Source organism: Hypomesus nipponensis, chromosome 1, assembly GCF_054491055.1.
Source record: "Hypomesus nipponensis isolate SF chromosome 1, ASM5449105v1, whole genome shotgun sequence".
Taxonomy (NCBI): Eukaryota; Metazoa; Chordata; class Actinopteri; order Osmeriformes; family Osmeridae; genus Hypomesus; species Hypomesus nipponensis.
Genome location: NC_140361.1, coordinates 9,936,896 through 9,961,299, shown reverse-complemented (window position 1 = coordinate 9,961,299; position 24,404 = coordinate 9,936,896). Strand labels below are relative to the sequence as shown.

Below are 24,404 nucleotides of genomic sequence, written 5' to 3'. Positions count from 1 at the left end.
ACTAGACATGGGAAATATACTTTTGTCTCTCGTCGTTACAAAACTTTACTGAAATGCGGATAGTATTTGTCTTGGAGGAAGGACATGCCGTATACCTTAATTGATCATAGGTATTTCAGTAAACCAAGTAAAAATAATACAGAACTGAAAATAAACTTGAAAGCATAATTTTGAAACATCGTTGCATAGATGCAGCAGAACCTTTTACAGCTATTATCTTTACCGGTATTTCATTGACTAGGAGCAAAAACATTATTTGAGAGAATCTCTATGCTCTTCTTCTCACTCAGTTATACCCCACCCTCTCAACAAGGTTTGTTGAACTCACTTCCAAATATGGAAGCGAATGGTGGCGGCTACAGTGCACGCGCCTCGGTTCACCAAAGCGGCCCGCGACGCCGATCACCATATAAGGAAACAAGGACATGATTTTCGCTACAGCAGATTTCACTACGCTGTGGCTGAGAGCAGCATTATGCAGCAGAGAAAGGGGGAAAAGAGGAGGGTTAAGAAGGAAGGGCCTTACGCAACCAGAGAATGAATGACATCTACCTTTTCCTTCATTTACAACTTGGTGTACAGACCGCTCACTATGTAGGCCTAGCTTTTAACACTAAGTGGATGTTATCAGTAAATAATATTTGATTTAAATGACGATAGCACTTATGTGCGACTAAAATACAGCCATTAAGTTACATGCTTGCATTTAGTGCCATCTATACTACACATTATAAATAAAACAAAGCAACACTACATCGTAAACAATTTTTTTGTCAAATACCCCAAAATGCAAGAATTCAAAAAATGCAAGAATGCTTTAGGCTATTTACGTCAAGCTCAATTTATTTGTTTAAAAAATAGCATTTCTTTAGACCACGAGACACAATAGTGCATATGATGATAAACATACCAGTAACCACATTAACGTCATGCAACTAATATTTCATTTCTGCCTTAAAAGTTTAAAATGTAACAGCACAGAGAAAGGCGCGCCATAGTAATTGCTGCAGACTTTTTTTATGCACATAATATTTAAAGGTTCCTTAACAATATGACGCAAATATATGGAATGTCAAAGAGGGATGTCAAGAGAATTATATTTGAATTAAATGTGCTCAAAGCACTGTCTGTAATTCTTACTAAAGATGAACTCTTTGGCTGATAGGACACCAAGCATCTTACTGTACAAGGAATGCCCAATTAGTAGTTTGTCTTTATTGCATAATGTCACATAACCTTTTACCTTAAAATATTTGTATTCTCAACTTGACTCAGATGGGTGTCCTAATGAGTTGAGTGATATGTACAAATTCAGAGACTGTAAACCATCTTTGTTGGGTTTCAAGCAGCAAAAGAATTAAACCTTTTAAAAGGTGTAATTATGGAATGTGTCTCTTAAGGGAGATTGTAAAATTTAATGATTAAGAAGAGAGATACAATTGTGTTGCCTGGACTGTAAGATCTTTTATCAGTTCACTTTAAAGTGCAAGTTGGATAATAATGAATACAATCCAGTTAAGGTAAACAAAAGGGAATATAGCAAAGTTTCAAATACGATGGAATGTGCATAAGGCCACAGAATGGGATATCTAAAGCCAAAGTCAAGAAATAATGTTGCATTGAATGGTATATCGCATTAAGCCAGCAAGATACACTGCTGAAACCTACCATGATATACTCTGGCAAGCCTCTGAACTGGTCATCAACACAATATATAGTATATGACTCAAATTAGCATAACGTATAAAAACAATACTTTGCTTGTGTCTGGTGTTTCAAAGTAAACATCCTTGGGTTGTCTTGGAAGACTTATGAAAGGAGTGTGCACGAATGGCAGTGTTAGTGTCAATAGCAAAGGAACAAATATCCTCCTGGGACAATGTACCTTGCCTCAGATACCTGAATAATCTTTAAATTATGTTTTTAATCTGAAGCTACAAAGTGATGCCCCTCACTCCCGATATGATGTAAAATTGTGCATATCATGGAAAGATGCTGGTAAATCTGCATCAAAACAGACTATTGTAAAGTGGTGCTGTTACACTAAGTTCTGTATTCTTCTGCCATGGGGTGGGATGGTAAGGCTTTAGTGCAGAATGTTTAGCTGGATTTCTTCGTTTGTGCTAGAGCTCTCGTTCCTCTTGTCTTGTTCAGCACAACAGTAGCCTGAGTGAGAGAGGAAAGGTACCAGTTTATTCTATTGACATTTTCCATAAATAAACTCGCACAAATAAGAAAAAGCTATCAAGTACCATATGTGGCAAGTCTTTTATGTTTTCATATTAAAAAGGCACCGTCTTGGCCATATTTATTTAAGCTCCTATTTAAGTTTGTTCATCTCACCTTGTCCAATAGGACCTCTGCAGCCTGGTCAATGGTTCCTCCTACACCGTGGTATTGGCCAGAGTAGCGGATGAAGGCCCAGGCCAGCATGGCAATCATGGCCACACCCAACACACAGTCACATGCAAAAGCTACAGTACCCAAGCCAATGAAGAGCAACAGCCCTGACAGCACGTACAGGATGCATACTAGGACAAACAGCACGGCAGGGGTCCGGAACGCACTGAAGATATTCTTTGACTTTTAAAGAGAAATAAAAGAAAATCATATTAATTAACGGTTCTATCAACAAAAAAAACTGGTGTTCTATCAACAAAAAATAAAAAAACTTCTGTTTCCATCATCTCATGGTCAAAGTGTTGCCATTTGAAATAAGTAGGTTTTGTGGGACAGACTTGTACCTGGTTGTGCTTGCTGAAAGCCTTCCAGAGATCCAATATCTCAGCCTGCAGCTGACCCTGGTATTGGTCACAGTATGCCTTCCCTCCCATCTTCTTGGTGGAGGAGAAGATATGGAGGGACTCCTGGAGGTTGAATCTGTGCTTGTCTTCCAGTGTGTCTGGAGACACGTAGGGAAGATCGCCTCCACAAACCTGTGGGGAAAGAAATGGAACAGAGAAATGAATATTGTGAGGAGTAGACAGTACAGGGAGCCCCCATTTTAATTTTGATCAAATTGACATGTGATGCAATGTCCTGTTTGCTGAATATCAATCTCACCTTCTCCATGTTCTTGTAGTATTGGTCTTTGGCTGTTGCCACAGCGGCCAGGTTATTGGCCTCTGCTGTTGCCTTGTAGGAGAAATTAAACAATTAAACATGACAGCAGCAAACCTGCTTCTTCCTTACTGCATACATCTCAAAACCTTACACTCCCAAACCCTCTGTTGATATCTAACAAAATTGAATACAAATGCACAAAACTAAGAGAGATTTGTCATGCTCAAATGTTATAAAATATAAGGAGTGCACCTCGAGCATTGACTTTGGCTGAGGCAGGTCTTCACCCTGGTAAATCTTGATGTATGCCTGCCAACAAAAATAACATGTCAAAGCCAACCCACACCCAATCAGAGGGACTCCCCACCCAGCAGTCATCACATCACCTTGAAAAACTCCAGAAGGCCCCGGCAGGTGACTTTGTTTCCATTGATCTCCTTCACAGCCAGTTTGTCTGGTTGCAGTAGGGTGGGGATCAGGTTACGCAGCTCATCTTTGAACTCTGGAGCCACATCTGAAACCAACCACCGTCCCATAAAACTGAAGTCAATCCAGTTCATTATCAATGCTGGTTAAGCAAAGAAAACAAGACAGGTGAAGGGATAAATGGGATGATTGGTCATACCACTAAGCTGTCCTTTGAAAGAAGGGCTGGTGGCCACCTTTAGCCCGGGGTGCGGAAGGAGGAAACAGGAAATGGAGGTGAAGCAGGAGTGGATGTGCTCTCTCACTGTCTGCAGCTCCTTATGCTGGCTCTCCTTCACCTGTCAAACAATATCATGACATTGACGTGAACATACATGGGTTGTAGGAGACGCCACAGTCAATTCCATGTTTGTGTAACATACATGGCGATTGGCGAATAAACCAAATTCTGATTCTGATGTAAACTGTGTATTTTTTCCCCATTTCCCCTATTGCATGTCAGAAATTGAGTAGAAATAAAGATGCAAATAAGCACTTACCTGCAACCGTTTATCAAGAAACTGACTGCCCCCCACCAGCCCATAGGAGTATTCATAAGGAAAGCTCCAATCCCTGATTAGGAACATGAGAGACTGAGAGGAAAGGGGAAGGATGGGTGAATAGAGTTTCATAGTCAAGTTACAAGCAAACCTAATACCAGGACAGGTACAGGACAGCATCAGGTAAAACCCTGAAGCTGGCAGATATAGGCTAATACGGTAAAGGAAATGTGTGATACATTATGTCACATAATTACACTCTTACACTGCATTTACATTATTATGTTTGAAGTTATCATACCTGAAAGGGCTTCAGGAAAATTTCATCCATAGCAAGACGACCATATTCTGTAAACAGCTGTAGGGAGACCGTATACAGGACATCTGTCATTATGATACATGTTATCAAAAACGTCAAAATGAATGAGGTTGCATGGATTTTAAACTGACATTGTTGATAGGCCATCCTTTAAGACAGGGTTATTTTTATTTGGAAATATCATTAAACAATTGAATACCTAAACCTGAAATACCTGTTCTTAAGCCCCTGGTAATTAAATGTGTCTCTGGTTTCATGGAGGCAGGAGCTTTAAGGCTACAATTGTCTGTAAAAAAAACAAAAAAAAAACACTGTTGCTGAGGAGAACCAACCTGAAGCTGCTGCAGGTCATCTTCCTGGATATTCTGTGAGAGATTGTAGATCTGCAAGGGGGATATTCAAACAATCTTGCATAAGAACAATAGCAAGATGATTTACTAACTACTACTTTAGTAGGATTTATTTACTAAAGGGGCACAGGACATCCACATATGCCACCAAAGTACATCACCTGTATAGAGCTGGTCATGGTACTGAGGGCAAAGATGGTGGCACAGTCCTTGACAGTGGACTGGCTGTCAAAAGCTCCCTGGGTGTCCATCAGTACTACTGCCACCTACAGGGGAAAACAAAAACAACATGAATATGACCTGGCACCAGCAGACACGATTCAATTAAATAATGGAAATGTAAATGTGGAGGGGTGCAGGACTTATGTAGGGGGTAAGAACTCCCCCATTGTCACTACCTGTGTCCCATCATTCTTCTCCACCAGAAAGACCTCACTCCACAACAGGATGCCTGTTGTCTCTGGCTCGGAGCCCCCCCTCCAAGAAAAGCCTGTTAAGGGCTCATCGTCCTTACCCAGCCAGTCCACACCTTGATCCTGAATTAATTCAAACAAAGGGATATTAGAGGTATCTTACTGAATAGCAGCTAGACAACGCCTCTGCCATCTTGGCAGACAGTGTGGAATTGCCATTTGGTACACCACAATGTTAAAAGTATATATATTTTCTGTCAACAACCGCCTTTACATAAGGTCATAGAAACATCCAGAGCAACATGACACATGGGTAAAAGTAGATATATAAAAAATTAAAAAAACAAGGAAACAAACAGAGAATGTGTGTGGGGTTGGTTTACATAGAAACTGACCTTCCTGTGCAAGTAACGGAGCATGAAGTCCAGAATGAAGCTCTTTCCTTTCCGGAATGCTCCAGCTACTGAGAGCACCACCACATCCTTGTCTCGGACCTCAGGTGCCAACAGTATACGCTCAAGAGCCTTTGTGTCCAAAGTAAAGGAGTGATCCTCCTTACTCACAGACACAATTTGAACTGGGCCTGGCTCACTTCCCATAATTCAAGTAACAGTCCCTGTGAGTAACGATATGACCAGTTAGACATGCACTAAGTTTAGGGACACACGTTTGTCAACTTATTTGAACTCCTCATACGAGAAGCAAAAGTCAAAGTTGCTTTTTTCAGCAAGTTGATGAAAGCACCATTTTTTCCAACAAAAGCATCTTTGAAATGTACTTGAAGTGAAACAGCATACAATGATTATTCATGTCAGAACAGTGTGGAGTTCTGTGAAGGGCCGACCAGCCTGACTAGTTGCTGCGTCGTGATGCTGCGTCAACCGAGCTGCAGGCTACTGCATGCTCCACATCATCCACCCTTCGACTATCTCAATAGGTTTCATTGTTGCTGGCATGATGCACAGAGCTGCCCTTACCCTGGGCCATGATTAGCAAAACGGAAAGAAAATCTGTCTAACAAACCTGCAAAATCCAGAATTTAGATCTATAACTCATTTTTTTGTTTTCTAATGAATAGCACAACAGCCCACAGCTAATGATGAGCTGTAAGGTGTGGTACTCTGAATCATTCTCAACAAGTGACATACCACGAATATCTCTGCTATGTATCAAGACAGCCGGTGACGTGTGGCGTAACGTATAGAATAATTGGGCAACACTCCTTATATTCACCATTCAGTAAGCACATGAAGGGTGCATATACTAAATCGGACCAAGCGACATTACACAAAATACAACGTAAGATAACAGACAATGCTAAGACTTACATAGCTTATACAAACACTGGTTGTAGCTATTACAGTAGCTAACAAACGTCATTCATACCTGTACTAGCTAGCTGGCTTGGTACTAGCTAGTAGCTAGCTAGTTGTCTTGGTGGCACCTAGTTGGCTAACCATCAACATGTTGACGACTACTAGTACTAGACTACTGTAAGTTGTGACATAGCCAGGCATAGTTAGCTTGCTATTTCCACATCATCGTGTCAAGCTCTTAACTACTGTACAGTAACGCTAGTGCTACTGTTCTAGTACATTTAGGAATATTCTCACAATTTCAAATTACTACATGTTTATGTTAATTATTGAACTAGCTAGCCTAGCTACAGTAGTCAATATAACGCTACATTTATGTTGGGTTTAGCCTACCTTTGATATAGCAAAATAATTCACAGCAGCTGGCGTGCTTTCCAGAAGTACACTGAAAAGCTTGCTTAAACACAACAACAAGCTAGAAAACTTTTCCAACTGCGTTGCTAGACAGTTCCGTCTTTGTGTTTTGTAGTGTACGGAAAATGCAAACCTGACTTTGTGAAGGAAAATAAACTACATCGTCCAAGGTGCACCGCCCGGTTTGTGGAATCTTCTTCTTCTTGTTTAACGGTGGTTGGCATTTAGCTCAATAGTGCTTTACTACCACTTACTGGTCCGGAGTGTTGCTCAGACATTTACAATCGAAGTTTGTGGAATCCAGTTATAATGGGGGAGATTAAGTTTTATTGGAAACCGCACTCGGAGTTTACATTTATCAGTTTTATCGTGATGGATTTACGTGATTTACGCATACTAATACTTTTCGAACGACTATTGTGTTCTCAGCCTACACGGTTTGGTCTAAAGTAGTCCTTGGCCTAAGTTGAGCGGTATTAATTTGACATTATTTTATCGAAACAGTTCTCGTACACTATAGGGGGTCTGTCTGTGATGTGCTGCCATCCGATGACGAGAAACACGTTTATAAATCAATGTGTTTGTAGTGTGTGTAATTTACTGGGAAAACATGCTTCTATGCACATTCATACACAATTCTGAGAATTTATTTATTGTCAAGAAAGTAGAAAAGTGAAAATAAAGACTTCACTATCTACCTAATCTAATATCTAAACATCAAACTAATTTGGTATTAATGGAAAATTGAGAGGTCCTTAACAAAGGGTGCATCTGTTAACAGATTATTATAAAAAGTTGAAAGGTTTAGAAAAATATATGGATTAGTCATAAACAAATTCAGCAACAATGTTTTATTTTCCCCTGAATGGAAAGTGATTTACCTGGCAGTAGATTTCCTAATTCTTCTGTTGTTCCCCATCAAAACATGGAGGCCCTGATTTCTATAAAACCAAGTTTGGTACTCTTCTCCATTTTCAATGTGCAGAACATTCCTATGTATTCTATGAATGCATTGTGTGCTGTGATTGCAAGTTTTTTTTCAGTGCATCAGGCAGGGGGCAATCACAGTATCTAAATAACAGTGCGCGATTCGAATTTCAGGGCAGTGTCAGCACAAAAGCAGCATGTGGTCAACCTCTACCACTTACTTATATAATTATTTTCAGTTGCACATTGTCTTTAGTCCATTTGTTTTCCCCTTACTATATGATTATACTCTGTCTGTAACATCATAATCAATGTCCACCCCCTGCCAGGTCCAGAAGTGACCCTGCAGCCTCTTGGGCCTCTGCATCTAGCTGCAAGATCTCAACAGTCTCCAGGTCCAGTCCGGTGTCACCAGGAAGGACCAGGTACTGGTACTGGTGGTACTGGTAGTAATGCAGCTCTATATAGCCGCTGTCTGACAGGGGATCTTTCTCTATTTCCTCTTCAGCCTCCTCCTGGTACTCCACTGACTCCATGGTGACAAGCTCCTCGTCAGGACTAAAAGGACAGGGTGGGTCAGCAGACAGGGTTGATTGGTCTGCCAGGGGTTGGGACGAGGAGGAAGACAAGAGGAGGGTCTGAGAAAGGGAATCTGTTGGATAAAACCCCAAATCAGGTATTGCAGACAGTTCTATAACAGAACATAGGCATTACAACATACAAAGTGAATATACTAGTGAAAAGTGTAGTTCTTCATCACAATATGTGCAATAGCTCCACAAATTTAAAAAAAATATATAGTTTTTTATGTCTATACTATAGGCTTACAACCAATTTAGCAACATACTGTGCTCTCACTGGGCTACATACACTCAGAAGCAAGAAGATTGACATGAAGAGTTTAGCCAGCCTGTTGCTGTGGTTATAGGTTACCAAGGTAATAGAAGGTTGTTGCCAAGACAACTGCACACAAACAGACCAACCATGCTGAGAAAGGGAGAGCAAAAAGCTGCAGGTAAATTAAGTAACAAACGAAAAATTCCAAGAAAGAAAGGTTTATACAATTCCAGAAATACAAGGAAATAGATAGTATTTAACCACAATGTGGGTTTAGATTAGAACAAACCTGAGATCTCTACAGTATCACACACCATTGATGTATCATAGTCAGCTCCCTCCAGCCTGCTCCACAGACAGCGTGGGGAAAATGAAAGTAGTTAAACTTATTACCTTAGAACCTCCTACATTTCTTGCATTGAAAGTAATAAACAGCATAACAGTCTTAAGTATTTTTGTGTGTTAAAATTATATATTCAACTCTTTTGTCTTAGAAGCAGCTGGGTCTGCTGTAGTAATTAGCCATTAATTCACATTCAGTAACAAATTCTGGGTCAAACCAAGAATACCTTGTGATATGGTTATCAGACTGCAATATAAAAATGTTGTGTTCAAACTCACAGTGCAGGGTTCTTCAGTAAATTGCTGTTGGTGCTATGATAATAGTGAGTCTTCCTGAGCACCTCCAGAAGTGCAGGCCGATATTCTGAACAAACACACCACAACGACCCTTTCCCCACAGACTGAAACAAAAGTCATGTTAGCCATGTTAGAATACATAAGTCCTAAAGCGTGCTATAGTGTGTGTTTGGAAGTATGACCTCACCTGATTCTTGTCCCTGTGCATGCGACAGAAGCTCTTGCTGAGAGATAGATTGTGGCGAATGGAGTTCCTCCAACCTCCGGGTGCTGTCCGGTAGTAGGGAAAGTTATTTACTATCCATTCGTAGATAGCCTTCACCGGGAGCCTCTTGTCTGGTGCATCCTCTATTGCCATGAAGATCAGACTGCTGAAGGAGTAGGGGGGCTTGGTAGGGGAAGACAGAATGTGCTGGGCAGGTATGGGAGTCTGGGTTTCTAACTGGGGCAGTGGTGTTATTTTGGGCAGGGGCTGCAGGGGAAGCAAGTTGCCCCTTTGATGCAGCCAGCTAAGGCAGGTCAAGTCATCTTGTTCAAATGTGGTTATTGAATTGAGGCAGTGAGAGTTGTGTCCTTCAAGGCACTGAGGTGGAGACAAGGGGTGTAGGAGAGGAGAAAGAGGGTGGGAGTCAGAGGAGTGAATGGATTCTGGGGCTGAAGGAGAAAGTGAAGTAGGGGATGAGGGGAACGATAAAGGAGAGAGAGGGAGCGAAATATGGACATCTGAAGAGGCTCGAAGAGGAGAGGAAGTATAAGGCAGGGACTGACAGAGAGTGGGGAGAGAGGGGAGAGAGGGTAAAGAGGTTTGCACTGTGTGGGATTCAATCTCCATCTCTATCCCAGAAGTAGGTTCCCAGTACAGTAAAGCAATTGTTGTTCTGATAAAAAAAAATACAGTTAAAATAGTTTTAGTATTTAAAACATTGACAAGACAGCAAAACACTGAATGAATATTCCTTAATAGATGTAAGGTTAGTCCCACATAAAACTCAACTTGTTGCAATGCTTAATCCAACTATATGAAGCAGAGTGCCAAGTATTTGTACAAAGCTGTAGGTCACTTTTTAGACTTTTGCTCTGGCTACGGGTTGAACCAACTTTTCACAAGGAAAATTGGTAGTGCTGTACTTGTACACCAAAACATCAAGGTAAGAAAAAACAGTTAAACATAAACCTAAAGTTAATTCATTAAACCTCTCCTAAATTGAAATAATTCAGTAACATTAAATTGCATAAGGTTACATATTAAGTCTGACTCATTTCAGTCATCGACTTTTACCTTTGTTACCTCTCTGCGGATTATAATTAGACCACCATTCTGGCAAAAACATAGCCGGCAGCTGGCCATCACTCAGGGGCATGCACACTGAGAAGTTGCTTGCTTACAGGTTACAAATTTACCTGTACCTTCAAATGGTCGCTTTTGGTGGTTTTCACCTGCACCCCAAAAGGAGCTTGATCATACACAATGCCTTAGGATCTAATCACCAACCTGCATGGTGCTCAACATAATGCTGTTCATACTTCGTAAAATGGCGGTTGAATATAAAGTTACATTAGCACAATAAGTCAGGCTGTTTTTTCAAAGTCCCTTGAGAGTAAAGACAAAAAAAATATTTCAGACAGTTAAATCAAGCATGTATTACTTACCGATCAAATTACTAATATATTTGCCAGCGACCGTAGAACTATAAGACTAAGCACATAAAATGAATTATATTTTCATTAGTATAAAGATAGTCTATTATTCATGCAAAGGAGTGGGAATCGAATTCCTGGCTGTTCCGAGTTCTAACCCCGACCAGCGTTCCCGTGGTAACCAAAAGGACGCTTTGCAGTTTGCGCGCCCCGAGCGCGTTCCCGCCTTAAAGACACACGGGCAGTCATTAATTAGGCCAAATGTAAAAGGCTACCTTTTGAACTATGAAGTATTGCCTCTACGGCTTTCATGTTGCATCATAACGTCCCAGATGGCCATCCAAAAAACATCACTGAACGTGATTAATGTACAAAAAAACAATACAAAGTACAAACAGGTTCAAATTCAAAGCTAAATACATTTATTTTCGTCTTCAAAAATCAAAACACTTCTCATGCTCTATTCAGTTTAAAATATAGATAAATAAAACAGAGATTAATAAGGAATTGGATAAAGGGAATTGGTCAATCTTGTAGCACAACATTTGAACATATTGACCATTTGTCTTTGACATGTTTAAAAAACACACAAATCTGCCACTTGTTCATTTGTTGTAATCACACTATACGTAATGTGTAATATAAGACAAGTTTAATGGCAATCACAGACATACCACTTCAGTATACAAAACTGGACCCCAGTATGTCTCAAAACCAAACATTGTTTAAATGAATAGAGCCCTTATTTTAATGATTCTTTTTGGGTGGTGTCCCGAAAATAGTATGACAGTTTAACTATCATGAGGGAGAATAGATAACCCCTACAATGATGTGACAGTGGCTGTCATGCAAACAAAAGTCAATAGTGTGTAGCCAATCAAAGAGAAATGTTCACTTCACCAAACATCCACCTTAAACCAGAACACAAGCTACAGCTCAAACCTACTAAAGACGTTTAGAGCTGATTGACATGAGCTGAAAGGTGAACAGTGACACTCACAAGAACCACATTTGTAGTTGGGCATCAACATGTACTTTTAAGTTCAGAATCAATGGACCTTATCAGAAAACACCCTTCCAGGTCACCTGACCAAATGAGAGGTAAGCCAGTATATAATGATTGGCTGAAAGGCAGCGGTCGCCACGGTAATATAGAGACGGAGTCTTGGCTTGGCACTTGCCCCAGCCCCCATGGAGTCAGAGGAGAGTGATGACAGGATTTTCATTTTCAGAGAACGGACCTGGGGTAGAGAAAATATACAACATTTAGATACATTTTAAGGATGAAAAATGTATTTATAGCAATACACAACTGTTGCATTGGTTAGTACCTAAAACTTACTATGAAAAACATGAGGGCACAGGAGGACCATGCCAGAGCGACAAAGTACCCATCACTGCCAAACAGTAGACCACACACCACTGTGAAAATCATTCTGGAACATAGATGATTGAACCGGATGAGAAAGGTCTTAAATTGAAAATGATTATTTCTTTTATTTCACCACGCAATGGAGTGTGGTTATAAAACGTTATACTACGAGACAATTTCAGAAAAGTGAGGGTATGACGGATGGCAACAACATTAACAGAGCCCTCACCCAACATATTTGTATCCACTGTAGGCGATGAGATCGAAGGTTGAGAGGTCAGTGTGTACAGTGAGAAGGTACAAACTCAGAAGCATGACCAGGACCTCAATAATGACCCACACTAGAGCTGTGCTGGCACACATACCCAGCACCTCCGGGCTGAATCTGCCATGGAACACAAACGATCAGATATAAAGAAACACAACAATGCAGGAATAAAATTTGATTTTTTGAATGCACGTGAACCTTGTTTGTTGAAAGCAGGTAAACAAACCTCTTTTGAATACCAAGGGCCATGCCAGCAAGTAGAATGTAGGTGATGAAAGCCATAGCTGAAAGCAAAATACAGGAATAAAGGAAACAAATACAGGAATGGTGCTGTCTACAAATTAGTCAAGATTTAAAATGCTCATACAATGTTTCCGTCCAATTACAAATAAATACAAAACTCTTACTTGGTATGTAAAGGTCAGGGGCATTCACATCATGCCTTGGTGTGAGAGGAGTGTCTCTATGGTAACGAACTTCCCAGTCCTATTAACATGACCACGTTAACGCATTAGACAAAATAAAGTTACTGAACATAACAAGCAGTAACAGAATGTTTAGAGATCAAAACGTTTCAAATCTTTGTTGTGATTCTTGACTAGATACAAATGCATCTGTACTTTTAAGTCTGCATTGTCTTTTGTAGCAATGTTCACAACATGTGCTAAAAAGGAGATTAGGACAAAGATTATCTTGTTCGGAAGCTTGAACATGACATGTTATGGGGGAACATGAGACATGAGCAAGGGAATAACAAGACCTTTCTGTATAACCTTTACAGTGAAGTGATACAGTGTTGAAATCATTGTATGAGAGTTCAGCTTTGATGGCATTATTACCTGATGTGTGTAAGGGAACATGAGGAGCATCAGTTTCTTCATGACGTATTTAGTATCCACAGCAAAGAAGTACTTTAGCTTGTTCACAGACATGAATCTGCTGATCTAAAAGGTAAACATTTTGAAATTAGGGCTCTTCTCCTCGGACTACAGTTTTATCATTGAGTCATTGGCTATGTCTCTTAAATGTGCTGGTCTTAAATCCCTTGGACTTGAGAAGTAAGCAATCGGACAGAAACCCAACTCTACCTACTCAACCCAGATGACCACTTCCCATCAGAAATCAAAACGGGCCCACTGTGGCACCAATTTCTCACCTCCTTGTTGACCATGTCTTTACCCTGGTTGGCCAGGGAGGAACCGTACATCATGGCAGCACTGGCCATTGGGTCAGCAAACAGGTCATTCACCCCAGCACCTCCAACTCCTGCAGCGGCTCCCATGTTGTACCCAGGAGTGTAATACGCCTGGCTGTTCATGTTTGGTGCCGGACCGCTGGTGTCTTCAAAGAGGAGGGGGTCCCCGGCAGGTGGAGCTGCTCGGGCTCTTGGCTTTGCTACAGTGCGGAAAGTAGTGGGTTACAAAGTGGAGCTTCATTTTGGATACTTGTGAGAAAGAGTAGTCATCACTGAGTGACATAACTCTTACTTGATTAATCAGCCAAGTAAAAATTTAAAATTGATCAACTCTGTTAAGAAACCTCTGCCAAGAGGCAGGAGTTCAAATACCGTTATAAATACACATTTCTTCATGTTACAGGGCAAGTGATTTTGGCCTATAGAAAAGTGAAACATTTTGTTAAGTGAGTTTTAAATAAATTATTTGGTAACCTTTCGGATGCAATATCATGCTCATCATAAATTAGATATATAGCTAGAAACTTTATTGTCACACAACAATGTTAGTGGTATTCTTTTGTCATAACGCTACGTAGCTCATGATGCAGGTTAGGTGTTGCCAGATGACATCTACTTTACATATACTGTGTATAGCTTGTGGATAGTACTATGACTTATCTGGCAAGATGTAAATGCAAACAGACAACGATGCCACTTACTTGCTCTGTACCCATGATGTGGCAGGTCCATTGTAAACAAGATCTGGAGACAAAATGTATGTTTTCGTAGCAAGAAAACCGTGTAATACAACAGCAGATCCAAACGTTAGTACTAACTTACTCGATGAGTTGTCAAACGGTTAACATGGAAGTGGTAGCTAAGTCGATGCAGAAAAATAGTACTATCTACATATTTTAATACACTGCATAGCTGGCAGTGTCCTAACAGTGATAGCAACTGGCTAGCCAACTATTCGAACGTACGTACGCTTACTACTAGCTAGCTAGCTAACGTTGGCCCATTTCTATTCTATAAAAAAACAAACTGACATTTCCATAATGAAAAGTGATCCTTTTAAAATACCATGGTTATTTTCAAAATTAAGAAATAACCACACTTGATTGCCTGCAGGACATAAAAAATAAAAGAAACTTGAACATACCTGTGTGAACGACAGTGCCTCCAAAAAACCCTCCTCCTTGGTGGTTATTGGTTGACTCATCCGTGCCTGCGTGGCATCGTTGTGGAAGGCCCAACTCTGATTGGTCCAGCTAGAGACATGGAGTGTACATTGATTGGTTTACTACAACATCAGTCACAAAGTTCTCATGACGTCTTCCACCCTTGACTGCAAGTTTTTGTTTAAGTAGATAATGCAAGGCAGTACGTATTGTTATCCCCTTTTGTTGATATTTAGACTGTATAAGCAAATGCACTTATTTGTATGGCATTGTGTAGAGGTCACAATGCCATAATTCATACTAGTTCATTATTAATAAAATATTGGTATATATATTCTACCCAATTGTCCTTGTGATAATTTTTCCATATTTATTTGTTTAATTCTTGATATACTAATATTTAAATGTAAAACAAAGTGGAGAATGTATGAACCCAAATAGCTGTTTACCATCAAAGTGTGGCATGAAAGTCAGTTTTTGTTAGACTTACTCAACTAAAACTTTGTGTACTTTTTGTGTCTGAAATGTATTTCATATTTTCCCCATGGTTAATTTCCTTTGGAAGATAACATTGTGTGTGTGTGTGTGTGTGTGTGTGTGTGTGTGTGTGTGTGTGTGTGTGTGCGTGCGTGCGTGCGCGTGTATGTGTTTTCATCACTGATGTGCCAAGGCACTATAGGTGTGAAGAGAATCAACGTCAAAGACGCAGCAAGCCACATGTTGAGGCATGTCACTGAGAGCACGAAAGGGTGTGTCATCAGCATTACAGAGGCATTGAGTCATGTTCACCTCTTCCCTATTTTCTTTCTCTCTTAACCGATATGGTTTACTATAGAGAGGGGGGGAAAAATGCCGGTACACGTGTTCCAGAAGCGGAAAAAGAAGATAAATGAAATTAAAAGGAAGGAAACAATCGTAGCCTAATCAGGCCCCTCACTACCTCACTTTTTTTAACCCTATAATTTAACACAAAAGGAGGGGGACAACTTTTAAAATGGCACCACCTCCAAGAGGCTGGCTACGGTCCTGCTAATGATTTCATGAGCAACATGACAAAAATGTAAACCTGAGGGAAAGTGTTTCTTTGCTTGGGCATAATATGCCTCATGCTGCTGCTGTTGCTGATAGCATTGATTGGGCTGACAGAGGGAACAGAACATAATGTCAAAGATGATGCATTGACATCATCTTTTGAAGAAGCTGCTACTGTTGATGGAAACATTTTAATTCCCAAATGATTACATCTAAAGTGGGTAAACCTAGAATGTGTAGTTTTCACTTGTCAAGGAAAGTAATCTTGGAAGACTTGTAAAAAACACTGTTTTTACCATAGGCTTAAATTATGAAATCTAATACATATGGCTGAGGCTATTTTTTCTCCGCTATGAGTCAATTTAGAGTGTCGAGAACAATAAGTCATCACATTGCAAAGACAGAAGCTGCAGCTGTTCAGTCACATACATATCAGACACTGATACCTCCCTATTGTGAAGTTTGGCAAGCACTGACAAAAGCATTTTACTTTAGGCTGCTTCGTTGGCCTGTTGTGTATAAATGAAACTTACATTAAAATAGATAGTGAAACAAGTCAGTACCTGTGCCATTACGCTGACTCATATCATCTCCGTCCGCGGACCTTAGAAAGTAAAAGTGCATGGAACAGCCACTAGTTGCAGTAACTGAGACACATTTGAGCCAATCTGCCTCTATAGGGTTCTTTTTTAACGCTTCCTTGGGTTTTCACACATTTTCAGATAAAACGTTATACATCTTCAGGTAACGAGTCATAGAATGCTGCAGTAACCTTATACCTGGAATCCCGAAGGCGCTTAAAGGAAACTCCCCAAATATGGTCATATACGTCATCGGCGCGTGTCCAAAGAGCCGACAACACTATTTCCCGTAACTCAAGGGGCGTGGAAAACTATAGTATCGGTGTGTGGATGTTTATAATTTCATGAACATTCAATACATTTCATTTCATTTGGACTCGTGGACACCTTTTAGCGTTATAACAAATTCGTCTGTTGAAATCGTGTACATCTTTAGAAGAGGATTCTCAAAACTCTCTTTTCTCCCCCCATAGGCTACATCTGGTTGGACTGAGCAGACTTCCCGCAATAACTTTGCCAGCATTTGAAATAGTTTACGAAAGGTTTTACTGACAATTTCTTCTGAAACCTCCTGGAGGACATTTCATTTTCTATTTTCCAGGATTACTCTTACAATACTGAAATAACTAAGTGAGACAAAATGTACAGAAACTTCGGGAACTTAGGCAGAGGCAACCCGCCGTACTCAAACAGCAACTCTGGATCGAGCCCATCATCACTAGTTACCAGCACCCCCACCACTCAGGAACAGGTATGATTTACAATCGATTCCTTGTTTAATTTTACCAACAAAAAAAAAAAAAAAAAAAAAAAAATCATGTTGTGAACTGTTGCTGATTTCAATTATAACGTTGCATCGACATACCCATAGGCCTCATAATGATCGTATACAGTAGGATTGTCCCTACTATGAATTACTACAATAAAATGAATTGCCAGCATCTTATAAAATAAGAAAAATCTGATTCAGTTTGATAGTTTCCCAGCCTCACCTTTCTTTTAATGGTTGTTTTAATAATATTACCAGTATAGTCTAGCTCTATATATATATATATATATATATATATATGTGTATAATATAATATAATGTTTGTCTATCTACTTAAAAACATTTTGTTTCTATATATTTTTGCCCTTATAGAAGTACTCCATGGCAGGTAGCAGTCAGTTTGTCCCGAGCCTGAATGCCATCACTTCAAACCAAGATCTCCAGTGGATGGTCCAGCCCTCACTTGGACCTCCACCTGGTCCCTCAAGTTCTCCACAACTCCCCTACTCATCACATTCAGGGCTCAGAGCACTGAACCCCTCACTACATTTTCGACCAGGTGTCATAAGAGCTGCTACCAGTTCCGGAGGGTCAACAAGACGCAGGAACGATGAACACGTAAGAAGAACATCCAATGAATGAACATGGGGATGTCTACCCAGTCCACTTGAAATGTTGCAAAATATTTAAGGAACAGGGGAAATAGTTTATTACCAAATAGAGGGACTGAACAGTGTGTCCAATCCCATGGGGATTGAGTATAGCTCACTGAGTACAGCCACTGCGAATGAGGTGTAGAGACGGGCAACTGAGTCAGTGTGTTTAAAAGTATGTGTAATATCCTGTTGTGTGTGTGAGAGCTGAAAGTCTGACATGGCTGTACAACTATCTTGTTCTGGAGTAGTGGGGCAGTAACGGGACAAGCCATGTGGTTGGAGGGGTGACAGTCTGGACTCTTGGGACAAATTGGGTCAGATGTGAGCAAATACAGTTCCACTCAGATTGTTGATGCTTTTGAAATGCTTTCATAACTTTTGAGGCTGTTAAGTAAATGTTTTGAAAAAGGACTAAATAGCTACCAAGGACCCAATTAGCAAAGTGCCCTGACATTTTATGTGACAGGAAGTCGGCTATCATGTGACTCACTGGGGCAAGTCATGTGACTCATACCTGAGTCATGACAAGGGTCTGAGTGAGTCATCATCATCATACAAGGGCGGGGGATATGGAATGAATGGAAGCAAGACATTGAGCAAAATGTTGGATGCAATCTGAGGAAGGGCGTATCAAAATGATAAAGGCTCAGACATTACAAAATTGTAATGGTCTCTGTGGTTATGTGATGACTAAATACATACACAAGGGGGGGATATTTCACAAATGTAAAGTACAGTCATTTCCTACCCAACAGCTGCTGTCTTCCACTGAAGAAGCTGTTCAATACCACCGAGGCCTGTTCAAGGGAGCAATATCCTCAGACTGATAGAGGGCACTATGATTGTCATGATAATTGTAATGTTACACACACTGTTCTTTAGCCAGTGACTTTCTAGAGTTGTAAATTGTTGTGCTTAATTTGTTATTTTCCTCTCACAGCTATCCCCTGAAGAGTTAGAGAGACGCAAAATACGGAGGGAACGCAACAAACAGGCAGCTGCCAAGTGTCGAAATCGTCGTCGCGAGCTGACAGACACACTGCAAACTGTGAGTTATACTTCACGTGATATAGAGACACAAACATTCAACTTTAATGTTTAAATGTTTAAGTCAAGTTCTTTCTGTCTCTCACTTGTTTTCTCATTCTTCAATTAGGAGACCGACCAACTGGAGGGTGAAAAGTCACGTCTGCAGAAGGAGGTAGCTGAACTACAAAAGGAGAAAGAAAAACTTGAGTTGGTCCTAGAAGCCCACCGTCCCATTTGCAAGGTCCAGGACTCGGACTCTGATTCTGATCCGAGTACAGAGCGACCATCTTTGAAGGCCATCAAGATGGAACCTAGGGATTTTGAGCTTCCTGGCCCCTCTGCTAAAAGTAAACCAAAGGAGAAGCCAAAACCCAAAATCTTGATTCCTTCCAAGCCCTTGACCAGCTCTGCCTCCTCTGTCCAAACTGAATCTGAAACCCTCCACACCCCGATTCTGATCTCTACTCCATCTCTTACTCCTTTCACGGCTAGCCTGGTCTTTACCTACCCCTCTGGTTCTTTGGACACCAGCGCCTCAATCTCATCCCAGTCTCTTCCTGCCCTCGCATCCTGTTCTCAACCTTCATCCCATAGGTCTCGAACCCCCCAACCCTGTAGTGTTGCCCATAGGCGTAGCAGCAGCAGTGGGGACCAGTCAGACCACTCCCTGAACTCCCCAACCATACTCACACTGTGATTCCTGCTGCTGAAGACCACAGTGACAACAATGATGACAACTCTTCCAACTGTGATAATGGTGAAGATACAAGCTAAATGCATCTGATTGATTTCATTTGCTCACACAGTTCTTCCACACACAGAAAATCCACTAAAACACATTATAACATTTTTGCATATGCAATTGTAGTGTTACACTATTTTATGGCATTACAATACTCATAATCTTTGACTTTTATACTTATTTATCAAACCCGAAGAAATATAAGATGCAATTGTATTGTACATTCGATTTCTGGACAGTCATAACAATGGAGTATTCAATGGAATTATTGGAGTGCCATTATGAGACTTCAAGTGCTCTGAAAATTCTCTGTTTGTTAATGTTAAGCTGTATTAATATATATGTCTTGTTGTAGCAACCTTTTATTTGGATATTATTGTTCAGAAAGTGTTTTGTGGCTACACAGTAATACATTTCAACTCCTTTGGTTACTACAGAAGTGGAATAAGGGCTAACTCATTATTTAATTACTTGTTAACTGTTATCATATAGTTATTGCAATAATGCAATGCTTTTTTACCACATTATGTTATTTAAGCAAGACTAGGTTATTGAAGAATTGAAAGACATCTAAGGCTGGACCATAGGAGTGAAGATAAATTCTATCAAAATGTATTTATTGTTGAGAGTATAGTATATTTAGATTATTTGTGTGAGTGGGTTTAGTGGGCAGTGCCTTAGTTTTGATGTGATTATTCAAAACTGTGCTATAACTCAGAAACAATAAACGTTAATAAAGTTAAAATGTAACAGTATTGAATGTCATGATTATTGTCTGCTGAGGCTACTTCCCTAACAAAGACATAACCCTTTGAAATATTGTTATAAGATTGTAAAGGACCCCAGGCTATAAGTTCTAAAAAGTAGTCTCTCCATTGTGGGTAATGTTTCCTGCTGACTCTATAGTCCTAGAGGGTGAAATGTGCCTGGGACGGAAGGGAGGGCAAGCTCTCTTCCTTTATGAAGGTTAAAGTCTGTCACTGATTATTGTGTCTAATAACTACAAACAAATAAATACAACTCATGATCTGGTTAATGTGAACTGAGTAAAGGGGATATTCAAGAAACATTTGACCGATGAATGAGGGTGGTAGTGTCTATACTCTGTTACGTCATTGTTCTAAGTAGCAACAGTTGACAAAGACAAACATGGAGTACTACATAGGAAAGTTCAGAACAAATGGCTGCTAAAGAACAATCTAATAACCTGGCCATGGGCCTAACACCAGAACAAAGTGTTCTCTGTTGCTGCACTTATTGAAAATAGAGCACTCCCTTCATACACAGACCCAGAGTGCATATAATGGGAAGAGAAAAGGAGAGAAATACTTCTGTGCTCCCTTAAGGACCCCAGTATATCATAAAGTGGATGAAAGCATTACTGTCCACTCCAGGGATCCAAAAATAAAACCCTCCACAACATCAGGCTGCATGACGTGGACTGAAACATCAATCCACAGTAGTCTTGGGACAAATAGGTCAAAACAAACACGCTGAGAGATTAATCAATTCTGCATGTATAGTGTTGTGTATATGTACCTGTTTCAGCAAATGGAGCCACACAAAGAAAGATCAAAACGCCATTAAGTGTCACAGCCAGTGTATTTAAAGCTCTTCAATGCACTACGAGCATAGCCCACCAATAACAACCAACTACAAAAGCAAATCTTATCCAATCCATGAGCATGTTCTATATGTTTCAAACGGAAATATGTATTTGTAAATAAAGTTACTATTGTTAGATTAAAGCAATGAAATCCAAGGATAGGTTTGTTTCACAGAATTAACACAAAACATAATCTATATTGGGTTCCTGACTATTTGCAACTTGAAAAGTAAACTACTACCTGCAATAATTATAAACAACAATAATTATATATTGAGAACAAAATCAAATGTGACTTCATCAGATACTTTTTAGTGTACTGTATAAATCCGTCCTCATGTAAAACCCAGTCTAGCACTTCCAGTTTATTACAAAAGTGGCTGGTAGAGAGATCAGCCATGTGCACTTCAACTCTAAGTGAGGTCCAGGGAATGGTGACATTGGTGCAGGTGCAAAACACAAACCAGTGTGGGACTGTGCCCACCACAATGTTTAGTGTGTATAATACAGTTCAGTTTAGAGCTTGCGCAATGCCTTTGTAAACCTGAAGGGCATCAAAGTAAGATTTGATCATACACAAAATACACATTGTTAGTTTGTGACATCATGCACACATGGCACTCAAATCCTGACCTGAGGGACAGAATGCATAAATTACATAGATAGTGGGTCGAAAAATAATAATAATAATAATTTATCAAAGCTTTTTTAAATCACAACTTAGCCTTTTCAGTGCTTTTGTATGTACAGTAGACTATATGGCTCAAATCTGGATTGAAATATGAATCATAAAGGATCCATGGTAGCTTAGTCCAGTGCAATACAAAAACTCTACTCCATGTGTAGTCCAGTGTATTGAATAAAATCTGAACTCCACTTTATCACCTCCTTCCAACCCTTTACACATATCAAAAAGAGAAAACAAAGTTCCTAAATACTTGTTACAAAACAACATAAACTTAATAAAATGATACATGATCCTCCTGTGTTGCCTGGCCAGTCTTGTAGTCTCTGTAAGTCAATTCCTGTGTGCAGGAATTTTGTGACATTATTTAATTTAAATTAGTGGTCCTTTTCTCAAGTAATCTTTTAGTTGAGTGGCAGACAAACCTGAGTGCCATTCTGTAAAATGTCTTATCTAATCGTTTTCAAAATTATTGTTGGAACAAAATATCTATTTTCCTCTTTGTCTCAGAGAATTTCTTCGTCCGATATTACTGTCGTCTTTATAGTGCCAAATATTATATTCTATCATATCCTCAGTCATCAGGTGAACACACCAGGTGAAGTTGATCAGGACTACCAACGCTGCCTGTGCTCGAACTCCCATCACCAAGGTCCCGGGCCACCATACATGGCAGGTTGAGCTCTGTGGAACCACCAGGACTGGAGTCGCTTCTGCTAACACATTCTTCCTCCAGAACCAAACACAGTTCCTTCAGGTCCAAATTTTCCTTCACCAAACCGTCTTGCATTCGTTCCAAGTCGGCAAGTTTTTTCAAGTATCCTCCCAAGTCTTCGCGCATCACTTTCGCAGCGTGGTGACCAAACAATTGCCATTCTCTGGCAAGCTTTTTCACTTTGAGTCGGTCATCGTCAAGAAAACAGCACAGATCACGTAATTCTGTATTTTCTTCTTGTAAACGCTGGTTTATGGTTTTCAGCTCTCTGATCTCAAGCAGATGTCCCTGTAATTGCTTGTTAACTTCTTTTATCAGCCTTCCGCGCTGAATAAGAGCAGATATTTTTTCGGACTCTTCTTTACGCAGTCGACTCACCAATTCTTCCTTAGTGCTGCCGAGTAAGTCCTCGTCAGACATCTTTGACAACTCTCTATTGTAAATTTCACTGTCGCTGCCCATTTTATAATTGAAAGTTAATCAGTGACCAGAGGAAATGTGTTTATCTTCCCCAATTATTAGGGAAGAAACTACAGCAACTTGTAGCCTATAGTCTAGCTGTGACATGAAAAGTGTTCCTACATCTGCGAACTGTCTGCTTTCTTGGTTGGGTTTCTTTCATTTGCGTCTCTTCCAGTATCGATGCTATTGTAGGCTAATGGTCAGTGGCACATCTTTAAGAATATATGAAACAACAAGCACCTAGTGTGGCTCATGTGTATGTCAATGTGCTATAAAATTCCCTGAACAAGATGGCTGAGAAAAAATAAAAATTGTCAGTAGGCTACCCAATAAATGTCAATCAATTAATCACACATCACGGTTTCAGAGGCCTATATGGTAGTGGGCTATGCGATACACAGAGATATGTTATTGCTTAAGGCCTAATCCTTTATCGGACAACCTTGCATATGTGATTATTTTGTTTTCATGTCCTCTTATCAAAAATGACGCGCTAAACATCTGCTTCGTGTAGTCGGTCTATCCAGTTAGGTTTCATGTATTTCCAGCATTTGGAGACGCTGTATGTGGCAGAACATCCAGTTTGTATTTGAGGCGAGGCGCAATCAGAAATCCAGGGCAGAGAATATCCCTATGAGGATCTTGCGTAAAAGGACAGAAATTGTGCAGACCGATCTCTGCTCATCCTCTGATCCACTGGTGAACGACAACAATGTCCGCCTTCTTCCACTACCACATATCCTGAGGATATCGCCTCTTCGGTTTCTCCGCGGTTGAAAATGTGTCGGCTAGATGCCCATTTTAAGATGAAGAACGAGGTTGTTATGATTCTTCGTTCCGATGCAAAGAATAAAAAAATATATATTTTGGCCTATCCTATTAACAAGACAAATAGGCCGAGAATTTTAACATTGCACATATGAAATCAATGTAGGCTAAAGCACCTTTGGCTGGAGATACGCAGGTTGGACAGTGAAGGTCAAAATATTCACTGTCACTAGACATCACAGTTTCTGCCTAAACGCAACACAACTCCTGCGAACATACAAAAATGCCTGATGGAGGTTGTAGGAGGGGTAGGCTATGTCCTCTCCCCGCTCACCCTCCCCTTTCTTCCTTACCGTAAAACACTCCCGTGGAATGACATCACATTCCTCCATGAGTGTCAATTTTCATTAAATTTGCCACGCTGTATTTTGATATAAGGAATAATATTTAACAAAATATAGTACACAAATATTAGGCATA

At 40.1% G+C, this 24,404-nt stretch overlaps 5 protein-coding genes and 1 long non-coding RNA gene across 10 annotated transcripts; 2 read left to right on the top strand and 4 right to left on the bottom strand.

The window, feature by feature from the left end:
- Positions 1 to 816: 816 nt before the first annotated feature.
- On the bottom strand, positions 817 to 6,981 carry LOC146302473 (atlastin-3-like). Of its 2 annotated transcripts, none has more exons than XM_084684930.1 (14): positions 6,820 to 6,981; positions 5,506 to 5,726; positions 5,096 to 5,233; positions 4,859 to 4,963; positions 4,680 to 4,730; positions 4,330 to 4,386; positions 4,029 to 4,121; positions 3,689 to 3,827; positions 3,450 to 3,577; positions 3,316 to 3,372; positions 3,064 to 3,135; positions 2,745 to 2,936; positions 2,344 to 2,583; positions 817 to 2,166 (listed from the first exon to the last, which is right to left on the bottom strand). In XM_084684930.1, exons 2-14 carry the CDS (start codon positions 5,707 to 5,709, stop codon positions 2,101 to 2,103), a joined length of 1,542 nt encoding a protein of 513 aa, XP_084541056.1. In that variant the 5' UTR covers positions 5,710 to 5,726; positions 6,820 to 6,981; the 3' UTR covers positions 817 to 2,100. The 2 variants fall into 2 exon arrangements, with proteins under 2 accessions (XP_084541056.1, XP_084541128.1); XM_084685002.1 differs by lacking the exon at positions 6,820 to 6,981 and adding an exon at positions 6,497 to 6,639.
- LOC146302472 (uncharacterized) lies at positions 6,296 to 8,186 on the top strand. Its single transcript, XR_014740593.1, has 3 exons — positions 6,296 to 6,409; positions 6,956 to 7,022; positions 8,097 to 8,186. It is a non-coding gene; the product is annotated as an uncharacterized LOC146302472 (long non-coding RNA).
- On the bottom strand, positions 7,673 to 11,052 carry LOC146302471 (forkhead box protein N2-like). Of its 2 annotated transcripts, none has more exons than XM_084685222.1 (5): positions 10,894 to 11,052; positions 9,431 to 10,121; positions 9,226 to 9,347; positions 8,894 to 8,949; positions 7,673 to 8,419 (listed from the first exon to the last, which is right to left on the bottom strand). In XM_084685222.1, exons 2-5 carry the CDS (start codon positions 10,073 to 10,075, stop codon positions 8,076 to 8,078), a joined length of 1,167 nt encoding a protein of 388 aa, XP_084541348.1. In that variant the 5' UTR covers positions 10,076 to 10,121; positions 10,894 to 11,052; the 3' UTR covers positions 7,673 to 8,075. The 2 variants fall into 2 exon arrangements, with proteins under 2 accessions (XP_084541348.1, XP_084541421.1); XM_084685295.1 differs by having other exon boundaries at positions 7,673 to 8,365.
- Positions 11,053 to 11,280: 228 nt separating this feature from the next.
- yif1a (Yip1 interacting factor homolog A (S. cerevisiae)) lies at positions 11,281 to 14,968 on the bottom strand. 3 transcript variants are annotated; one of them, XM_084684747.1, is made up of 9 exons: positions 14,861 to 14,968; positions 14,418 to 14,460; positions 13,678 to 13,916; positions 13,361 to 13,465; positions 12,929 to 13,007; positions 12,748 to 12,805; positions 12,483 to 12,638; positions 12,224 to 12,317; positions 11,281 to 12,122 (listed from the first exon to the last, which is right to left on the bottom strand). In XM_084684747.1, the coding sequence occupies exons 1-9, from the start codon at positions 14,918 to 14,920 to the stop codon at positions 11,964 to 11,966; spliced, it is 993 nt and encodes a 330-aa protein (XP_084540873.1). In that variant the 5' UTR covers positions 14,921 to 14,968; the 3' UTR covers positions 11,281 to 11,963. The 3 variants fall into 3 exon arrangements, with proteins under 3 accessions (XP_084540873.1, XP_084540881.1, XP_084540947.1); XM_084684755.1 differs by lacking the exon at positions 14,861 to 14,968 and adding an exon at positions 14,539 to 14,825; XM_084684821.1 differs by lacking the exon at positions 14,861 to 14,968 and adding an exon at positions 14,089 to 14,135 and having other exon boundaries at positions 14,418 to 14,458.
- A 1,841-nt stretch (positions 14,969 to 16,809) lies between these two features.
- On the top strand, positions 16,810 to 20,438 carry fosl1a (FOS like 1, AP-1 transcription factor subunit a). The gene is made up of 4 exons (XM_084684746.1): positions 16,810 to 17,243; positions 17,634 to 17,879; positions 18,858 to 18,965; positions 19,074 to 20,438. The coding sequence occupies exons 1-4, from the start codon at positions 17,133 to 17,135 to the stop codon at positions 19,641 to 19,643; spliced, it is 1,035 nt and encodes a 344-aa protein (XP_084540872.1). The 5' UTR covers positions 16,810 to 17,132; the 3' UTR covers positions 19,644 to 20,438.
- Positions 20,439 to 21,271: 833 nt separating this feature from the next.
- On the bottom strand, positions 21,272 to 24,208 carry ccdc85b (coiled-coil domain containing 85B). Its single transcript, XM_084684745.1, has one exon. The coding sequence runs from the start codon at positions 23,154 to 23,156 to the stop codon at positions 22,554 to 22,556; it is 603 nt and encodes a 200-aa protein (XP_084540871.1). The 5' UTR covers positions 23,157 to 24,208; the 3' UTR covers positions 21,272 to 22,553.
- Positions 24,209 to 24,404: the final 196 nt, after the last annotated feature.